The sequence below is a fragment of the Talpa occidentalis genome, unplaced genomic scaffold (assembly GCF_014898055.3).
Source record: "Talpa occidentalis isolate TD23 unplaced genomic scaffold, MPIMG_talOcc4v2.1 talOcc4.8, whole genome shotgun sequence".
In the NCBI taxonomy this organism is placed as follows: domain Eukaryota; kingdom Metazoa; phylum Chordata; class Mammalia; order Eulipotyphla; family Talpidae; genus Talpa; species Talpa occidentalis.
The window spans coordinates 25,340,841-25,357,275 of record NW_023605194.1 but is presented as its reverse complement, the minus strand read 5'-3'; the positions used below and the strand labels follow the sequence as shown (position 1 = coordinate 25,357,275).

The following is a 16,435-nucleotide window of genomic DNA, read 5'->3' as shown; positions in this document are numbered from 1 at the left end:
AGTCATCAGTCCTGGGTGAGGACTTCCCAGGGTAGGGCAGAGGAGTGCTAATTGCTGTGATGTGCAGAAGTCGACAAGCAGCAGGCCTCTCAGGCGCACACTAATCTCAGATACACTCATCTCACTTTTCACTCTCCTGCCTTGGCCTCCCTCTTCCCTCCCTCACTAGCTTCAGCCTTGTATCTTTCTGGGGTTCTCTCTTTGCCAAATTCCTCCCACCCCCTCACCCCCAGTTTCTTAACTGCTCACAATATAGATCTCACCTATCCTTTCATTTGCTACACGCACAGCACTTGGCTTTTCTCGATGTTTTTCTATATCTTGTGTTTGAAAATAATGCTATGATCCTTTTAATGTTTTGTGTGTGGCTTCTGATTTTGGAAATGAGGAAAGGATCTGTGGTTTCAATAGGAAAAGGTTGCCAAGTCTGTCTTGAGAATTGTTGGGAATGTGTACAGGCAAAACATGGACGAGCTGATGATGAAACCTGTTGTGGGAAACCGAAATTGGGCCAGCGGAGCACAGCCGTGTCTTCCTTCCTAAAACAGAGTACGTCCTCCCTCCTAGAAGAGATTGCATTCACTTCTCCATGGCCGCAAGGGGAAGGAAAACATCAAAAGAAAAGAAAGTTCTGAGAGCACCCCCCAGAGCCTGTCTCCTAGCAGCCCCGGCTGCATCCCAAATGCCTCTGCGTCCTTTTTTGTAGCACACCCTCATGTCATACTGAATCACAAATAAGCAAGCGTTGTGAGGGTCCCCCATGGTCTGTTCATCAGTGTGGCCCCAGGACCCCACATGTGCTCTTCCCCGACCATTATGAGAACAGTAACTAGACTCTTGTCCTCCCCCTTTCGGGCACATACAGTAATGGTTAAGCACAGTTAGAGTTCTTGAACAGAGGCACAAGATTTTGACTAAAGACAGTGTAAGGAATGACCTTCTCAGTGAACAAAAGGTGGTCTGGCTTTTGGTCCATGGATGATAGAACCCACCAGCTGAGTCGTCATATGCTCCTGATGTCCAAAGCAGCTGCAGAAATGACTGGAACTTACACCCAAGTGTGGCTCCAACAGAAAGCCCCTTCTTTTTTTAAGATTTATTTTATTTATGCATACAAGAGCTGGGGTTAGGCCAGAAGTGCAGGGGTGAGGGGTGGTGAGAGGATTCCCCAGAGACAGAGTGGGGAGCAGAACAGGCGGACTGACTGAAATACACTGCTGAGGGGAGCAGCGGTCTAGACAGGAGAGGTCTGCTGAGCCATGTGGGTAGCTCCCTAGCTGGGGATCAAACTCATGCTGCAGTGGCTGCAGATAGCGTCATAGAGAAGGCCCCTTCTTCTAATTAAGCACCCTATCTATATCTTCTCTGACTCCTTCCCACTCTATGCAAGGAGGGACCCAACCCCTCCCAGCCCACCTGGCCCAGGACTGCTGTGACAACTCTGGCTGCATTATCTTTCCCTCTGCCTTTGACATTACTGATGATGTCTGACCAATGTAGATGCCCAGAGCCAGCTGTAATGAATTCAAGGAATAGTTTATGGGTTCCAACTGTATGCAGTTCAACATGCCATGGAGAATACAAATAAGAGAAAATCCTGGGGACTCCTACATGTGATTGATCCCTGTGGGGTTGGGCACAGCTGTAGTTAGTATGTACTTTGTTGTTGACATCACCTTAGTTACATGTCATCACCTCGGCATAGTATCCTTTATTACTGCTTAGAGAATAATGCCTGTATCCAGTTGTTAGGGTTCCACAAAGTGAAGGACAACAGGATTGTAGATTGTTGCACGAAACCCAGAGAGTCTGGAGACAGGGAAAGCTCTTAAGTCTATTCTTTACACAATAGAGCTTCATACCATTATTCTGTATATAATCTTTTCACCAAAACACTGTCGCCTGTTTCTGTCAACAAAAGACCTCTTTGTTTTGATAGCCAAGAAAAACCTTAAGCTCAGTAGAAACAACGGAACAGGCTTTTTAAATGATAAAATGGAAGGGCTAAAATGCCTTATTTTTGGAATGTAAATTAGAAGCTGTTTTTTAATATGACTGTAGCCCTCAATGTTAACCAACTTCAGCCTGTTTTTTTTTTTTTTCATGCTACCCATGGAATTCTTTAAAAGACAGTTGGGGGTGACCATAGCTTTCTTACATGAATACAAGATAGGCACAAATGTGGGAGGTGGGAAGTGCTGACTTCCCACATCCCAAGCCCTCCAGGCATGACATCTTTGACTTTCAATCTCTCTGCATGATCCTACCACCCCTGAACATATGGGCTCATACAAACACATAGCTGAGAGCCTCTGTAGAAAGACAGACACACTCTCTGGAGACAGGTAGAATCCCTGACCCCTCTCCATGAATTCAGTACAATTCTAATGCCATCATCTGCTTATTTTTTTTTTCCAGTCCCCAACATTTTGGAATCTTCTTGAAGTCTTACCTTTCCACTGTTATCTTCCAAAGGTAAAGAGGAAGGTTTTTTTGAAGACTTCCAATTCCTTTCTGGCTCTATACCTCCAACAAGACAGGAAAGTTCTAAATAGCTGCCCACCCTGTGGGATGCCTCTCTCCATGGTGTGAATGAATGAAGTAGATGATCTCGATCCGGTTCCAACATAGTAGGTCATGTTGGGTACATAATTTGTCCCTTCCTGTTGGTTTTTGTTAGTATCAAGGAAACCATCAAGTTATAAAAACTCACAGAAGCGATCGTCTTCATCCCACTGGCTGCCTGAAGAGTCAAGTATTCGTCTTTTCTGATGTTGCCTGTGGAATTTAGCATGAAACCCCTAGAAGGGTGATGGGCATCCACAGGTATAGGAGATGTAACCCTCTAGCTGTAAACTTTTATTGTGGTTGTTGTTATTGAAATCACTTCCATAGTAGTTGACTTAGAAAATATTCGTGAAAGGAACTCATTCAGGACTGGAATTGTATCCACTTGTAAGGACTCAAAGGACCCTGCTTATCTCCTTAGACTCATTGCCCTCTCTTAGCTCCAACCATGGGGAGCCACTATGCATACACACTTCCTGTGTTTAGAACATTTTCCTCTTTCTTATCTTATTCCATCCTCACTTTGCCTAACTATTATTGTTTTTAGGTTGTGTCTTAGAGGTAACCTCTGGGCAAAATGTTCCACATTTTGCCTTCTAAAACCTTCTAAAACTCTTCTGTGTTTCAAAGCACTCAGTGCTCACACCCTTGCAGAATCACATGCTGTAATGGAATCACCTATTTCTTGCCTACCTTCTCTGATAATTGGTTTTCTTGAGAACAGAAGACTGTCATGGAGATTTATGCAAAATTCATTGTCTCTCCATTGGAATGCTATTTGGCACAAAGTATATAGTAAGTAATTGTTGAATGGGTGAAGCCCAAACAAAGGAAGACATTGGTAGGTATAGATTTCTTCCCCTTCAGAAATTAAAGTGCAGCCAGAGATGGTGTCTTCATTGGTTGCCTGCCCAAGTTTCTCAGAGGACTCTCTTGGGTAAGCCTTGTTGCTACTCCCAGAGGCAACCCCTCTAATGGCAAGGACTGTGCCCCATTTACCTCATTCCATCATCTATCCTCCTCCCCTTTGCCCAACCAGATAGGATTAGTGTGCCTATCTATCCTCAGAGCTTGCAGAAGCCCATTTCTGCCCAGGTCATTGCTTCTGGACCAATACTATGTTTCCCTCCTCTTAACATCTCACTTGCTTGACACTGCCTGCTGCTGGCCTTCTAGAACATATTACTCCCAACATTCCCTCGCCAGGTTGCATTATCCTCCTATTCTGTACTTCCTGAACCACTTTATCCTGTCCCAGCCCCTTCTGTCTTTCCCATAGCGATGCAGTAACCTATCTCCCACATTCCATGTCCTCTTGACACATCTGAGCCCAGTGCCAGCTCTTGGCTTCTGGAAGTTTGATGGACTCTCTTCACCCATCACTAGCTATTCCATTCACTCTGCTTGAAATGTATTCACTAACTGATCGTTAAGCCTGATTCTATCCTGGATGAAACTTGAGAGTCAGTACTGCTTGTTCTAAACAGCTCTCACGTTTTGTTAGTGGACATGAGGCTTTGAAGTAGATGCCATCATTCCTGCAGTCAGCTCAATTAGCCAAGGTCAGACCAACTTCCTAAAGGTGGGTCTAGTGTTGTTCAACTACTGAGTTCCTTTTCCTTGGGAGACTGAGGGAAAAATGCCCCAGCTTCTTTCTGGTGGCTATTATCTTGGTTACACTAGAGGAAAGACATTCAAGAAATAAATCACCTCAGCTTTCTGGTAGAAGACATAACACGATGTTCAATAATGTTGTCCTCTAACAAATGGATGAGGGTCTTTGGTTGCAGCCTCTACTGGTCAACTCACCCCCTTCTTCTTCCCTCCTTCCTTTGTACCTGAAACTAAAGGTCAGAAGATCCAGAATGAAGAGAATAGAAGGGTAGAGGAAAGAGATGGGCAGTGGGAATAAAGAGAAGATAAGGAGAGAGTTAGAAAAACAAGATCAGGATAGAGCAAGAAAAAAATGGGATGAATGTAAAAAAGAAAATAAAATGGGGGATCTGGAAATAAGGGATAAAAAAATTGTGAGTAAAAAAGCCATGGGAAACAAAAGAAAGTTGGAGAAAACACCTCATGATCAACCTAAAGGGAAAGAAAAAAGCAGAGAATTGAGAGAAAGGAAAAAACAGGAGAATTCATCATAACTCCCATATTAAAGAAGAGGACTGATAAGATCCTACTGATTGAATGTCCCTTATGTGCCAAGCACGGTGCTAAGGTTTTGCATTTATAGCATAGTTTGGTACACTAATTCCAAAGTGAATTCAGAATATGACTGATTGTGGAGCTGTGGCCCAGAAAACAAACAAGATATCTCCGTATGAGTTCATATGCCTCTCAGGAGGCTGGGAGATGACTGATCTCCCCAACTCCCAGCCCCAATATCAGAGGGTAGAGCCTGGCCAGCTGCAAAGGCTAGTGCAGGCACCTCAACAAGGAGAGTTGAGTGGAAAAACAAGCAAACTTAGTCTTGAGCATAGGAGAGGCCCCACCACTTTAAGAATACTAGTAACTAACTAGAAGGTATAGGTGGTGGCTTTTGAGAGTCCAAAGTTGTCTCAGGTCCTATAAGCAGGCATGACTTTGAAACTCTACAGATTCAGGCATTGATGCTATTATTACCACTGGGATCCTCACGGGCTGTGTAACTAAAGATAAAGAACTCACATTTCCCATTTGATCCTGGCTTATAACTGCCTGTGATATTCTCCGGTAATCTCCATTAAAGAAGCACCAGTGATACTCTCACTGCTACTGCATGTTGCATTGTCCCCAGCATGACCAGTGTGAAGCAATAAACCAGACTCTTACCTCTCCATTTCAGTAGAGCAGTGTGTTCTGGCCGATCAGTCTCAGGTAGTCATCAGCCAAATGAGAGCTGAAGAGCAAAGGAGAGTAATGTATCAGTCCAGGTAGCGATGACCCAGGCAGAAAGGGGCGTCTGGGCACCATGAGCATAGGTGGCAACACCGACCCTATCTAGCTGGACACAGGGAAGGATTTAGAAGCCAGGATGATGTGAATGGAGGTTCTTTGGACCTACAGGCATCAAATAACCTGGCCCATTGGCTTGGCCTTGGTCCCCTCCACCTGTTGTAGACACACAACACCTGGATCTACAGGACATCAGGAACTTTCTGTCCCTCACAGCTTCAGACATGCACACCTTAGCAAGAATGCTGCCCCTGAGCCCTGAGTCAGGACATCACAGCCTACAGGAATTGTGGAAGTTTGTTTTGTGTCTTGCAGGGACTTTGTCCCCATGTGATTCATTAATTGACCCGTTGCTTCTTAGAGCTACAGGGAGCCTGGTAGTTCAGACCATTAAATCCCTTCTGTCAGACTAATTCACAGCCTGACATCACAAGCCTAACAACATAATCCATCTGTCCTGATTTGATTTTTCCTTTTCAAGAGGCATCCTTGGCAGCCAGGTCTTCTCATTACAATATGATTCATCTGTATGGTAATTCCCATTAGAATTAGTATCTCCGAAGTGATTCATCTTTGGAAACATTCAGCTGGACACATCATTTACAGAAAGGCCTGTTGCATTTACAACCACAGGGAATTCCTGCCAGAGATACCCCTTCCTTCAGCTAGCATTAGCCAAGTTTGCCTTGCACTAGACTCTGAACTCCCAGCTTTGGGAAATAAAGACTAGTAGAACCTTAATAACCCCTGCCTGCAAGAGTTCCCATTTTAAAAGGAAGACCATATGGATGAGAGTGTTTTTGGGATGGACAATATGAGAAGTGCAGTGAGCGATGAATAGTAATATGCTCTTCTTAAAGCCTAAGGTAATGAGTCTCAAACATGAGGGGGCATCCGGATCACCTAGAGGATTCGTTGCTATACAGACTGTTTGTCCCCAGCCCCAGAATTTTAGATTCCATAGATATGGGACGGGGCTCAAGAATTTGCATTTCTTGAGACCCACACTTTGTGGACCTGGATCTCAGGCTCCAGATGTTTCTTCATTGCCTATGTCATGCTAAGTCGTGTACTCTGTGATGGAAGCAAAATGTGGAATAACACATAGTCTCTGCCCTTTCAGAACTCACAGCCTGCAACAGGAGTTAGCAGTGACTTCCGTACTTCACAAAAATGAAGGAAGCATATAGAATCCCCATACAGACAATTGGAAAAGAGAAAACAAAATGCTTATATCTTTTTTTTAATAATTATATATTAATATTTATTTTTTCCAGGACTTATACATTTATTTTTTTAATTACTTTTTAATTTTTTACATCATGGTTCATTTTTAAATAATGTTTCCTTCCCCCCACCCCCCCAGGTGTAGTCTCCATAGAGTTTCCCTCACCAGTGCACCCGTGCACCATCACCTCAGTCCCCTGTGCTCCTCCCTCCCTCCCTCTGATCCCTCTCCCTCCTCCTCCCTTGCAGGATATCTCTGATTTATAATTGTCCATTTTTGCTTTGTTGTGTATTGTACTGTTATTTTTTTACACTGTCTTATTTAGTTCCCCTACATTCCTGCTATAAGTGAAACCATCCAATATTTTGCTTTTTCCTTCTGGCTTATTTCGCTGAGCATAATTCCTTCTAGCTCCATCCACGTTGCTGCGAATGGCATGAGTTTATCTTTTTTGATTGCTGAATAATATTCCATTGTGTATATATGCCACATCTTCTTGATCCAGTCATCTATTTTTGGGCATTTGGGTTGTTTCCAGGTTTTACCTATTGTAAATAGTGCTGCAATAAACATAGGTGTATAGGTGCTCTTTTGAATCACTGTTTTTGTGTCCTTTGGGTAGATCCCTAGTAGTGGAATTGCTGGGTGGTCTGGTAGCTCCATTTTTTAGTAGACTGAGAAGCCTCCAGACAGCTTTCCATAGTAGTTGGACCAGTTTGCACTCCCACCAGCAATGCAGGAGAGGTCCTTTTTCACCACATCCTCGCCAACATTTGTTGTTGCTTATTTTTTTGACATGTGCTGTTCTTACTGGTGTAAGGTGTTATCTTAGTGTGGTTTTAATTTGCACAAAATGCTTATTTCTTGCTAAAGTCCATGAGAGGGTACATGGAGAGGGCAAAATTCTAATTAATATATGCATAAATTGTGGATTGAAAGAAGTTGTGTAGAATGGTATTTCCCCTATTAAATCCTCAGACTATCAAATGTCCTGGGACATCCTCTCATGCACCTTAGATGTTTCCTGTACTGACAGAGGTTTGGCTTACTTCCTGTAGAGGTCAGTGGCACAGCTCTGGTTAACTGGCCTGACCTTAGCAAAGTATTTTTGGCTCTCTGGAGCTCAGTTAGTATGTGTCTCGTACATTGTCTGAATATTATCAGTAGACTGGAATTCTTTGCTCAAGCACTTGATAGGAATGTGGAATCAAGAACAGTGGAAGTGACAGCTTGCTACCAAAATCCTACTCCCCATCCTACTGCCCCTTGGATGTCCATGCTACCTCAGCAGCCACCCCCTGTCCAGCAGCCACATTGGTTCTGTTGACTCTGTGGGAGATTTGGCAGGTTTTATAGCATTGCATTTGTTTGGATATACAAATCCATCTGAAATCAAATTTCCAACATACTCAACCATTTAGATTCCAGAAGTTAGGAAAGGGACCTTTGAGAGCAGTAAAAGAGGTTTCCAAACCACAGCACAAGTCTCTTACACTTGATTCCATGAGGGAGGCCCTAACATTGTTAACCAGCATATTAACTCAGAGTCAACATACTTAAGATAAATATTATTATTTGTTTTTCTTGCTCAAGGTACTTTAAAAATCACATCATGGGTCAGATAAAGGTGCTATTAGAAGTAAATATATAGTCTCGAGTAAAAAATGACAGCTGATATTGCAGGGAAATACTGATAAAAAGGAAGGAAACATGAGCCCCTAATTACACAATGCATTAGAGAATAATGAAATTACCACCACAATTAGGAAATTAACAACCCCTATCTCCCACTTAAGAAAGCCAGGAGTATGAACAGTAACATTGAAAGAGACCCTGGAGGTATTTTTGGCTGACCTCTTCATGTTAAAGATAAGAATAATGTGGAGAAAGGGGTGGCTTCAGTCACAGGGTTCATCTCTCTCTTTCTTCTGTCATTGTTTTCAAGCATCTCTGCTGTCTCTGTAACTACAACTCAGTATTTGTTGCATGAAAATTAGAAAAGCCAATATATGAATCCATATCACAAAAAATAGGATGATGAATAAGAAAATATTAAGCATTCTTAACTCTAAGCTAATCAGCAAATGATAGCAGAATAATGTTAAACTATTAGTAAATTTCTCATAATAGGCCCACTTTGGTTAGTAGCCTCATTTGGCTACAAATATTCTGAGTACTTTGTAAGAATTTGATAACGTTTCATGTGATTTATTTTTAATTTGGTGTTCAGCAAATACAGACAACAATACAATGTCACCTATGTGACATGGATCCAATGGATTCATCACCACAAAACTGGCAGATCCTAGCAAAATTTGGTGAAGATGTAGAATAGAAAGATTCAATCAAGAAGTATTTATTGAGAAGCTATAAGAAGTACTTATTGAGAAGCTGGCGATACAGCAATGAAAAAAAATGTCCTCGTGAAGCTGACATGCTAGAGGAAGAGACAATGAACAAAAAGAGAGGGACAGATTGTTGCTATAATTACTTCTCTCTTGAAAGTGGTTTCTTTGACATCAGTAGTAGAATTCCCTAACTGTTCAGTTTGGGGGTTAGCAATCTCAGTTTAGAGATAGAGAGTCCTAATGTGAGTCTTAGCTATCTATATGCACATTAGTTCCTTATTTTAAGTGATGATGATAGTAAGAACTCTTCATAAGTGTGTCCTGAGGTTTCAATGAAATCAGGTCTCAATATTCAGTCCCTAGTTCACTTTAAGCACTAAATAAATACTGAGCTTATTACAGGTATTCTTACTAAGAGTCAATGGATATGTAAGTGACAAGCTTTCTAAGATTTCATAAAGTATATTATCAGATATTGGAACATCATAGTTTTCCTCAATAACCCCAAAAAGATAGGTTTTGAAACAGAGCAAGTACAAAATTGACTCCTCTTAATAAGTGCCCCCTTTGACCCAAGCCGAAGTCAAGACAAAGTCCTTTTTGGCCATGTAAAGGAAGGAGCTTTCTTCCGAGGTCGGTGCTGTGGACATGCTGTGTTTGGCTGCTTCATGCCTTTTGGTACACTAAACTCTTTGAGTCTGTCTCTGTCTGAATTACCCTGGCTCTCTTCAGCCTTAGTATGTTTATTTTATTTTGTTTTGGGCCTGAACTTCATGTCCCAGTGCTGGTTTCTAACGAGGCATCCCTCTTTCTTGAGTCACAAGAAACTGCCAATGTCTTCTCTGTGTTGTCTAAGTACTGCTTGCTTTTCTGACCATAAGAACCAGGCCATTCTGCCCAAATGCAGCACCTGCCATAGTGGGAGTAGTATAATTCCATGGAGAGGGTCATTCACCATTCACAGTAGTGGATAAATACAGGGACCATGTGGGCTATGTTTGCAGCATTTGATCTATAGCTCTCTATAAAAAATCTTAAATCATTCAGAACATAATGATGGTTAAATATAGAAACTTTGATTTCTTTCCTTTCCTCACTCCTGACAACTTCAAGTCCTGTAGACTACATCCAAAATACATCTTCACTATATATAACAGTTTGCAATTTTTAGCTAATGCATTTGGCCAACTAATTTATTGTCTGTCTTCCCCACTAAAATAAAACTCTTCTTGATTGCTGTTGGATCCGCAGCAGTTGGGCTTGGCCCATCGTATGTGCTCAAGAAATGTAAGTCAATTGTTAAACCAATAAATTGGCACATGTCTGTTCATCAATTTCAGATTCCATGTTGTGACATGTTGGTTTTATCTCAAGAAAGATGTTGGCCCATACAGAGCAGTAGTCTGTCTAGTTTCTACCTCAATCAAATGAGATAACATTTATATGTTTTTTTCACTTTTTATTTTGAATTTATAAATCTCCATATAAAGGAAACATATGTGGTCATTCATTAATCAAATTATGACCAACTCATAAAATTACTATTTTCAAAAGTAATTTAGGGTAACTATGAAAGGAATTATCATAAACAAAAGCAATAAAATCACAGTGTAGTCACCATTTAAAACTCTTGTCAAACAATGTTTTTTGGTTTTTCTTTTGGTTTTTTTTTTTTTTTTTTTTTTTTTTTTTTTGATTCTCACTGCTTGGGTTTTGACTGTGACCTTGTTTAGAGAAATGGATAAAGCTGGATCACAGAGCTCAAAAAAAAAAAAAATGAATTTCAATACGGGTCAGTCTCTTACTATCTGTAAAATTGACTGTATTTCTCCATTTCTCTAGACTTACACTCCCATCTGCAAAATGAATCAGCCTCGTAGAGTTAGTATTTGAATTCAATCTCATACGCATAAATACTTACCATTGTGCCAGTACATGCCAATACATCATCATTGTTAATTAATTTGTGCTTTGTTAAAAAAAAACACTCCCAACACGTAGTGACTTTTCCCAGCAGTCATTTGGCTAGCTCCTATTTCTATGAATTGACTGGGCATTTCTCCTTGTGTGATCAGCTGATCTCTCTGCTGGGCTGTCTCATGTATGTGTGGCAGCAGTTGGATGATTTAAGATCTAAGATAGTTTCACTGTGTGTCTGGCTATTGGCAGGCTTGCCGCCAAGGTGACAGGAGTAACTGGGCTGTGTTTACTTATCTTCCAGTAAACTAGCTCTGACTTCACATGGTAATTGTTTGCAGAGTTCTCAAAAGCAGCAAAAAAACAAGCCACAGAGCACAAGCATTTTTCAATTAACTTATTTTTCTTACATCCTTGTATCTTTTTCTTACATCCTTGTGAATTTTTTGACAATATATGGTCTCTCCCTTCAGGTATGCTCTATCACTGTAGTTCTCCCACTGCCAAAGCACCCACAGCCCCTCACGATGGTCCATTGTGCTCTTCCCACCTTCTCGATATTTTTACCTGCCCTCTCTCTTCTTGGATGTCTCAGATCGATGGTCAGCTTTCAAAGTTTGTCAAAGCACAAGTATTTTTAAGACCTTTTTTTGCATCAAGTTTGCTAAATTCCTGCTAGCTAAGAAAATCACATGTTATCCTTTGCACACACCCCATATCTTTCAACGCGGTGCCTTCCACAAAGCAGGAGCTATATAAATGCTTGTTGAACAATTGCATTGGGATGGATTAGAATCATGGTTCAGAATCTGTCCTAATAGTCTTGATCCAAGTCTCCTTGGGATAATTCTTGGTGAATTCAGGTGAAAAGGGATGAGAAAATCAGAATAGTGATTAAGAGAGAACAGGAAGAATGGACAGGATCTGTCAACTCATTAGCTGAGGGAGGTGAGGGAGGAAGAAGAGAGCAAAAATTCAGAGACTTTGCTCCAAGCTTATGGATCGAAGAATTATGTCCAAGAGATTAGCTATATAATTTTTCCTTCCCGTGACCCTCTCATTCTCACTTCAGCCTGAGCATGGAGAGAAGATTCCTCATGAATGTTAAGCTGTTGTGTTCCTTGGAGGCCAATAGACCAGGGACAATTGCTCAGGAAAGTCCAAAAGGACAAAATGGAAATATTTGCCCTTGTCACTCTGCAGAAGAGATTTGCTCTGCTGAGCAGAAAGAGGAGGAGAAATTGGAGCTGAATATATTTTTGGTTGGTACAACTTGTAAGTGCTCTGTTTGATAGCAGAGTTGTTTAAATGGCCTATTTCATAACTACACATAGCTTTTCCAAATAAATGGTGTCTGTAGAATGTTCAGGTTAATGCATGAGTCCAGTGCTCAAGAGTGTTTGCGCTCAGAGCAACTGAGCCTTCTTTCTTAATAAGTCATCTTGGCATTTTGTCAACAAGTTAATTTGCTTTTCTAAGAAACTAGATTTATACTTCCTGTGCTGTGTGCTATTCACAGATCTACAATGCAGTGAGAAGGGGAAAAGAAACAGAAGATACAATTGGATCTCTTCTCCATTTCTTCGTAAAGCTCCCAACCTCAGAGGCAGCCCATGAAAGGATTAGCATTGGCCCGTGCTTAAAGCCGTGTGTCCGGGACACTGTATGTGAGTATCGTGCTACCCTCCAAAGGACTTCCATATCTCAGTACATCACCGGCTCTCTCCTAGAAGCCACCACATCTTTAGGAGCAAGAAGTGGCCTACTCAGTACATTCGGAGGATCCACTGGACGCATGATGCTGAAAGGTAATGTTTGAAATTTCACTTTCAACCTTTCATCTTGGAGTGCAGAAAAGAATCTAAGTTAACATTTATGTATCTGATGGAAGATGCAATCTACTTATCAGCAACTTTTTTTTTTTTTTTAGAATTAAGTCATTTTATTATTTCTTTTTTTTTTTTTTAAGATTTATTTATTTATTTATACAAGCACTGGGTACAGTCAGAAGCGCGGGAGGGTGAGAGAATTCACCAGAGCCAGAGCAGGGAGCAGAGCAGGCAGAAGGACCGAAGTACACTGCTGAGGGGAGCAGCGGGTGGCAGGAGAGGTCTGCGCGCCATGTGGGACCCTCCTCCAGTGGCTGGGGAGCAGCTGGGGATCGAACCGGCGCCGCAGAGGCTGTGGGCAGCTTCGCAACCCAGCGCTCAACCGCTGCGCCACCGGGGAGGCCCCTTATCAGCAATTTTTAATGAAGGTAAAAAGTTAGTCTTTTTTCAAAATCCTATAAGATGTAAGCATGACATATAATAACATTAAGATTTTAATGATTCTTTTTCAAAAAGCATAAATGGTTATAAGGCTATCTTTAATATTTTTAAAAATTTATTCGGATAGGTAGTTTCTCCTAGTGGTAGTTCATGATAGATGACAATTATATGATAACAAGTTCCTCAACAAATGTGGTCATGTGGTCACAATGAGAACCGACAGCGGTTGGCATGGAGTTCTCCCTCCTAAACAGAATCAGTAGGTGTGTGTAGACCAGAAAGCTAAAGGCCATCTTCCAGTGATTCCCATCTTGAGAGACAGATAGTCAGGCATCCTGTTGAAAAATAAAAACCAATAGAAAACGGGGTCTCTTGGCATTTGAACCTCCCAGCTACTTCCCACGAAGAGCAGACAGGCAGGTCAGGAAAGGCAGTGCACCAGAGAGCCTCGGAGACTTGCACACTGCACAGCTGTCACAACCCTCTTGGCAACCTTCCCTGGCAGGAAGCTGCCAACCAGACAGGGACCACGCAGAGCAGCGTTCCACTGCCTGGGAGCTGCCAAGAGCTCAATCTGACATCTGGCTCCTACTCTCAAGAAGAGCATCTACTGTCCCTCCTCAGCACACCCCAGACCTGAGGCTCACAGGCCCATGACCTTTATCCTCAACCTCCCCAAGCCCCTGTATATACCCTGAACTCTCAGAGAAGACTTATATGCTTCCCTGCGTACCATTGGGTATCATGTTAGTTTGTTTTCTGGAGTGACCTGAACTGTGAATTGGTTATAAATGGTGAAGAAAGAAACATTCAAGATGTGGGAACACTAAGCGAAGGGGTTAAAAATAGACTAAACGGGAAAAACTTGGTTTCATCTGTTCTTCATTCATGCATCGTGGGTTTTTGTGTTTTTGTTTTTCTCCTGAGCCCCTACCAGGTGTTAGGTGCTGGGTAGGGAAAAAAACACAGCTCTTGCCTTCATGGATCTTAGAGTCTCTGGGAGGTAAACACTTTCCCTATGAAGAGCACTCAAGATTTCTCTGTGATACGGCTTCTAGTGACTGCCAAGCTTACCTTCTGCATCAGTGCTCTTTCTGGGAAGCTGGGTTGAGATTGGCATGTGGAATTGGCATTGCTTCAGTGTTCGTGACTACGGCCGAGGGCTCCATCTTGTAAGTTAATTAACCCATGTTTATCAGACACCCGCTCTGTGCCCAGCAGGGTGTAAGTATTATGGGAGGTCCTGATGAAGGGCAAGTCAAGTTATTTGCCTTTAAGTTCTTTGTGATCCTAAGAAGAAAGCCAGATTTGCATGTATCAAGTAATCAAAGAATAGTATGAGACTACAGAGATTACATTCTGAATAATGTGGAAGTAGCTCTAAGTGATCAAAGAGTTTGGAGAAAGAATTAATGTTCTCGGTGACAAATGGGTTGGTTGGCCTCAAACAAACAAACAACATACAATAAAAGCTACTTTCTTTCTTTTCCATTAATTACAAAGGGACAGATTTCCAGGTTCTCACCCAGGCAGACTGCCTCTAGTCTGACACTGACCACTGGGGACAAAAAAGAAACTGCTGGCTAGTGTGTCTGTTGATCTCAATTGCTATTTGCATGACCTGATTCAGATCAAAAGCTCATAGATCCACATTCCCTGTACTGAGACTCACTGGCCCATCAGCTAGTATGTTAACTTGAAATTGTCATTTTATGTAAGAGTTGGGAACAGGTTTTTTTTTTTTTCCTATTTTTCAGCTTTTTAATGGTTTCTGACATTTCTCTGGAGGTATCATCTACTGAACAATACAATTAGATAGCTGCTTCCTGCTCCAGGCTTATTTCTGCAGCTCCTGGCTTGCTCTCTTGGAACCATTTTCAACTTCAGTGCTTTCTCCCTTGAGTTTTTCAAGGTCTGTATGTGCCACAGTGAACCATGCTGCTTCATCATGCAGTGGGAGAAAATGCATCAAGAAACCATATGAATGTTTGAGGTGACAGAGTGTTTATAGAATCATGGATGCACTTCAGCATGTTGACTAGTTGGGACTTGAGCGCTGGTGGCAATCCAGAGGGTCTGCTTGCTGTGTCTGGGTTGTCTGCCTCTTTTTCTGTTTAGTGTGTGTCCTTTGGCATCAGATTATCCAACAGCCTTCATCTCTGTATTGCTGATGAAAATCTATGAACTGTATCTGTGGGGCACACTCAGTACCCAGTGCATAAATGGTTTGTGTTCCAGTTTCATTTCTCAGGAGCTGTGTGGAACTTAGAACACTTTCCTGGAGCAGGGGTATTATAAACTTTGTGATTTGGTTCCCAGACTTTAGTCCTCAAAAGCCTCTTTAACATAACAGTTGAAATCTACACACTTCCCATGAAATGAAAATCAAAATGTGATTATTGAAACACTGGGAATCAGCCTCCTAGAACAATGAAATACAAGTGAGTTAAAAGGATTATTTCTTGTTAAAGGGAAATAGTCTAAATTAAGATGAGTATAGAATTCAAGTAAAACTTTTATGGGTATTTTGAGAAGAACTTTTGGCTATTTCAGAGATTTTAGATGCTGAAAGCTATGGTTTTTTTCTTATGGCTGATTACATTTCAAGACTCACACTCATATGAATGAATCAGAAAAGTATTGTACCAGTAACTTTTTTTTAATGGAAAGCTTTATAAATGGAGTGAAGAAGGGAAAAGGGAGGCAGGGAAAAGTTTCTAAAAAAAATTTTCCCAGAGTGAGGATAAGGAAGAGAGTCAAAAAGAATGACATCTTTTATTAGGGTGATCATGTTTGAAGTGGATTAAATAGCATTGAGAAAGGCAGAGGAAAAGGAGGGGGGGAGACAAAGGCTGTATGATTCCATTTATATGAAATACTTAAAATAGTCAAACTCAAATGCACAAAAAGTGGAAAGGTGGTTGCCAGGAACTGGGGGGTGAGGAGGAGGCCTGCAGAAGGCAGGGGAATGGGGAGCTATTACTTCATTGGTATAGAGTTTCAGTTTTGCAGATGAAAGAGTTCTAGAGATGGATGGTGGCAATGGCTGTACAACTATATGAACATGCTTAAAACCACTGAACTGTACTCTTAAAAGTGTTAAGGTGTTAGATTAGTTTTTATGTATCTTACTCTAAAAAAAAATTGAAAAATTCAAAGATGAGGAG

General features: G+C 41.5%; 1 protein-coding gene across 6 annotated transcripts in view; it reads left to right on the top strand.

Moving 5' to 3' along the window:
• PLCE1 (phospholipase C epsilon 1) overlaps positions 1 to 16,435 on the top strand; it is a 241,650-nt gene that overhangs the window by 94,888 nt on the left and 130,327 nt on the right. For all 6 annotated transcript variants that reach the window (XM_054690581.1, XM_054690580.1, XM_054690577.1 and 3 more), the window contains one exon: positions 12,518 to 12,806. In XM_054690581.1, the coding sequence (XP_054546556.1) occupies positions 12,518 to 12,806 (289 nt within the window). The remainder of the gene's footprint in view (positions 1 to 12,517; positions 12,807 to 16,435) is intronic.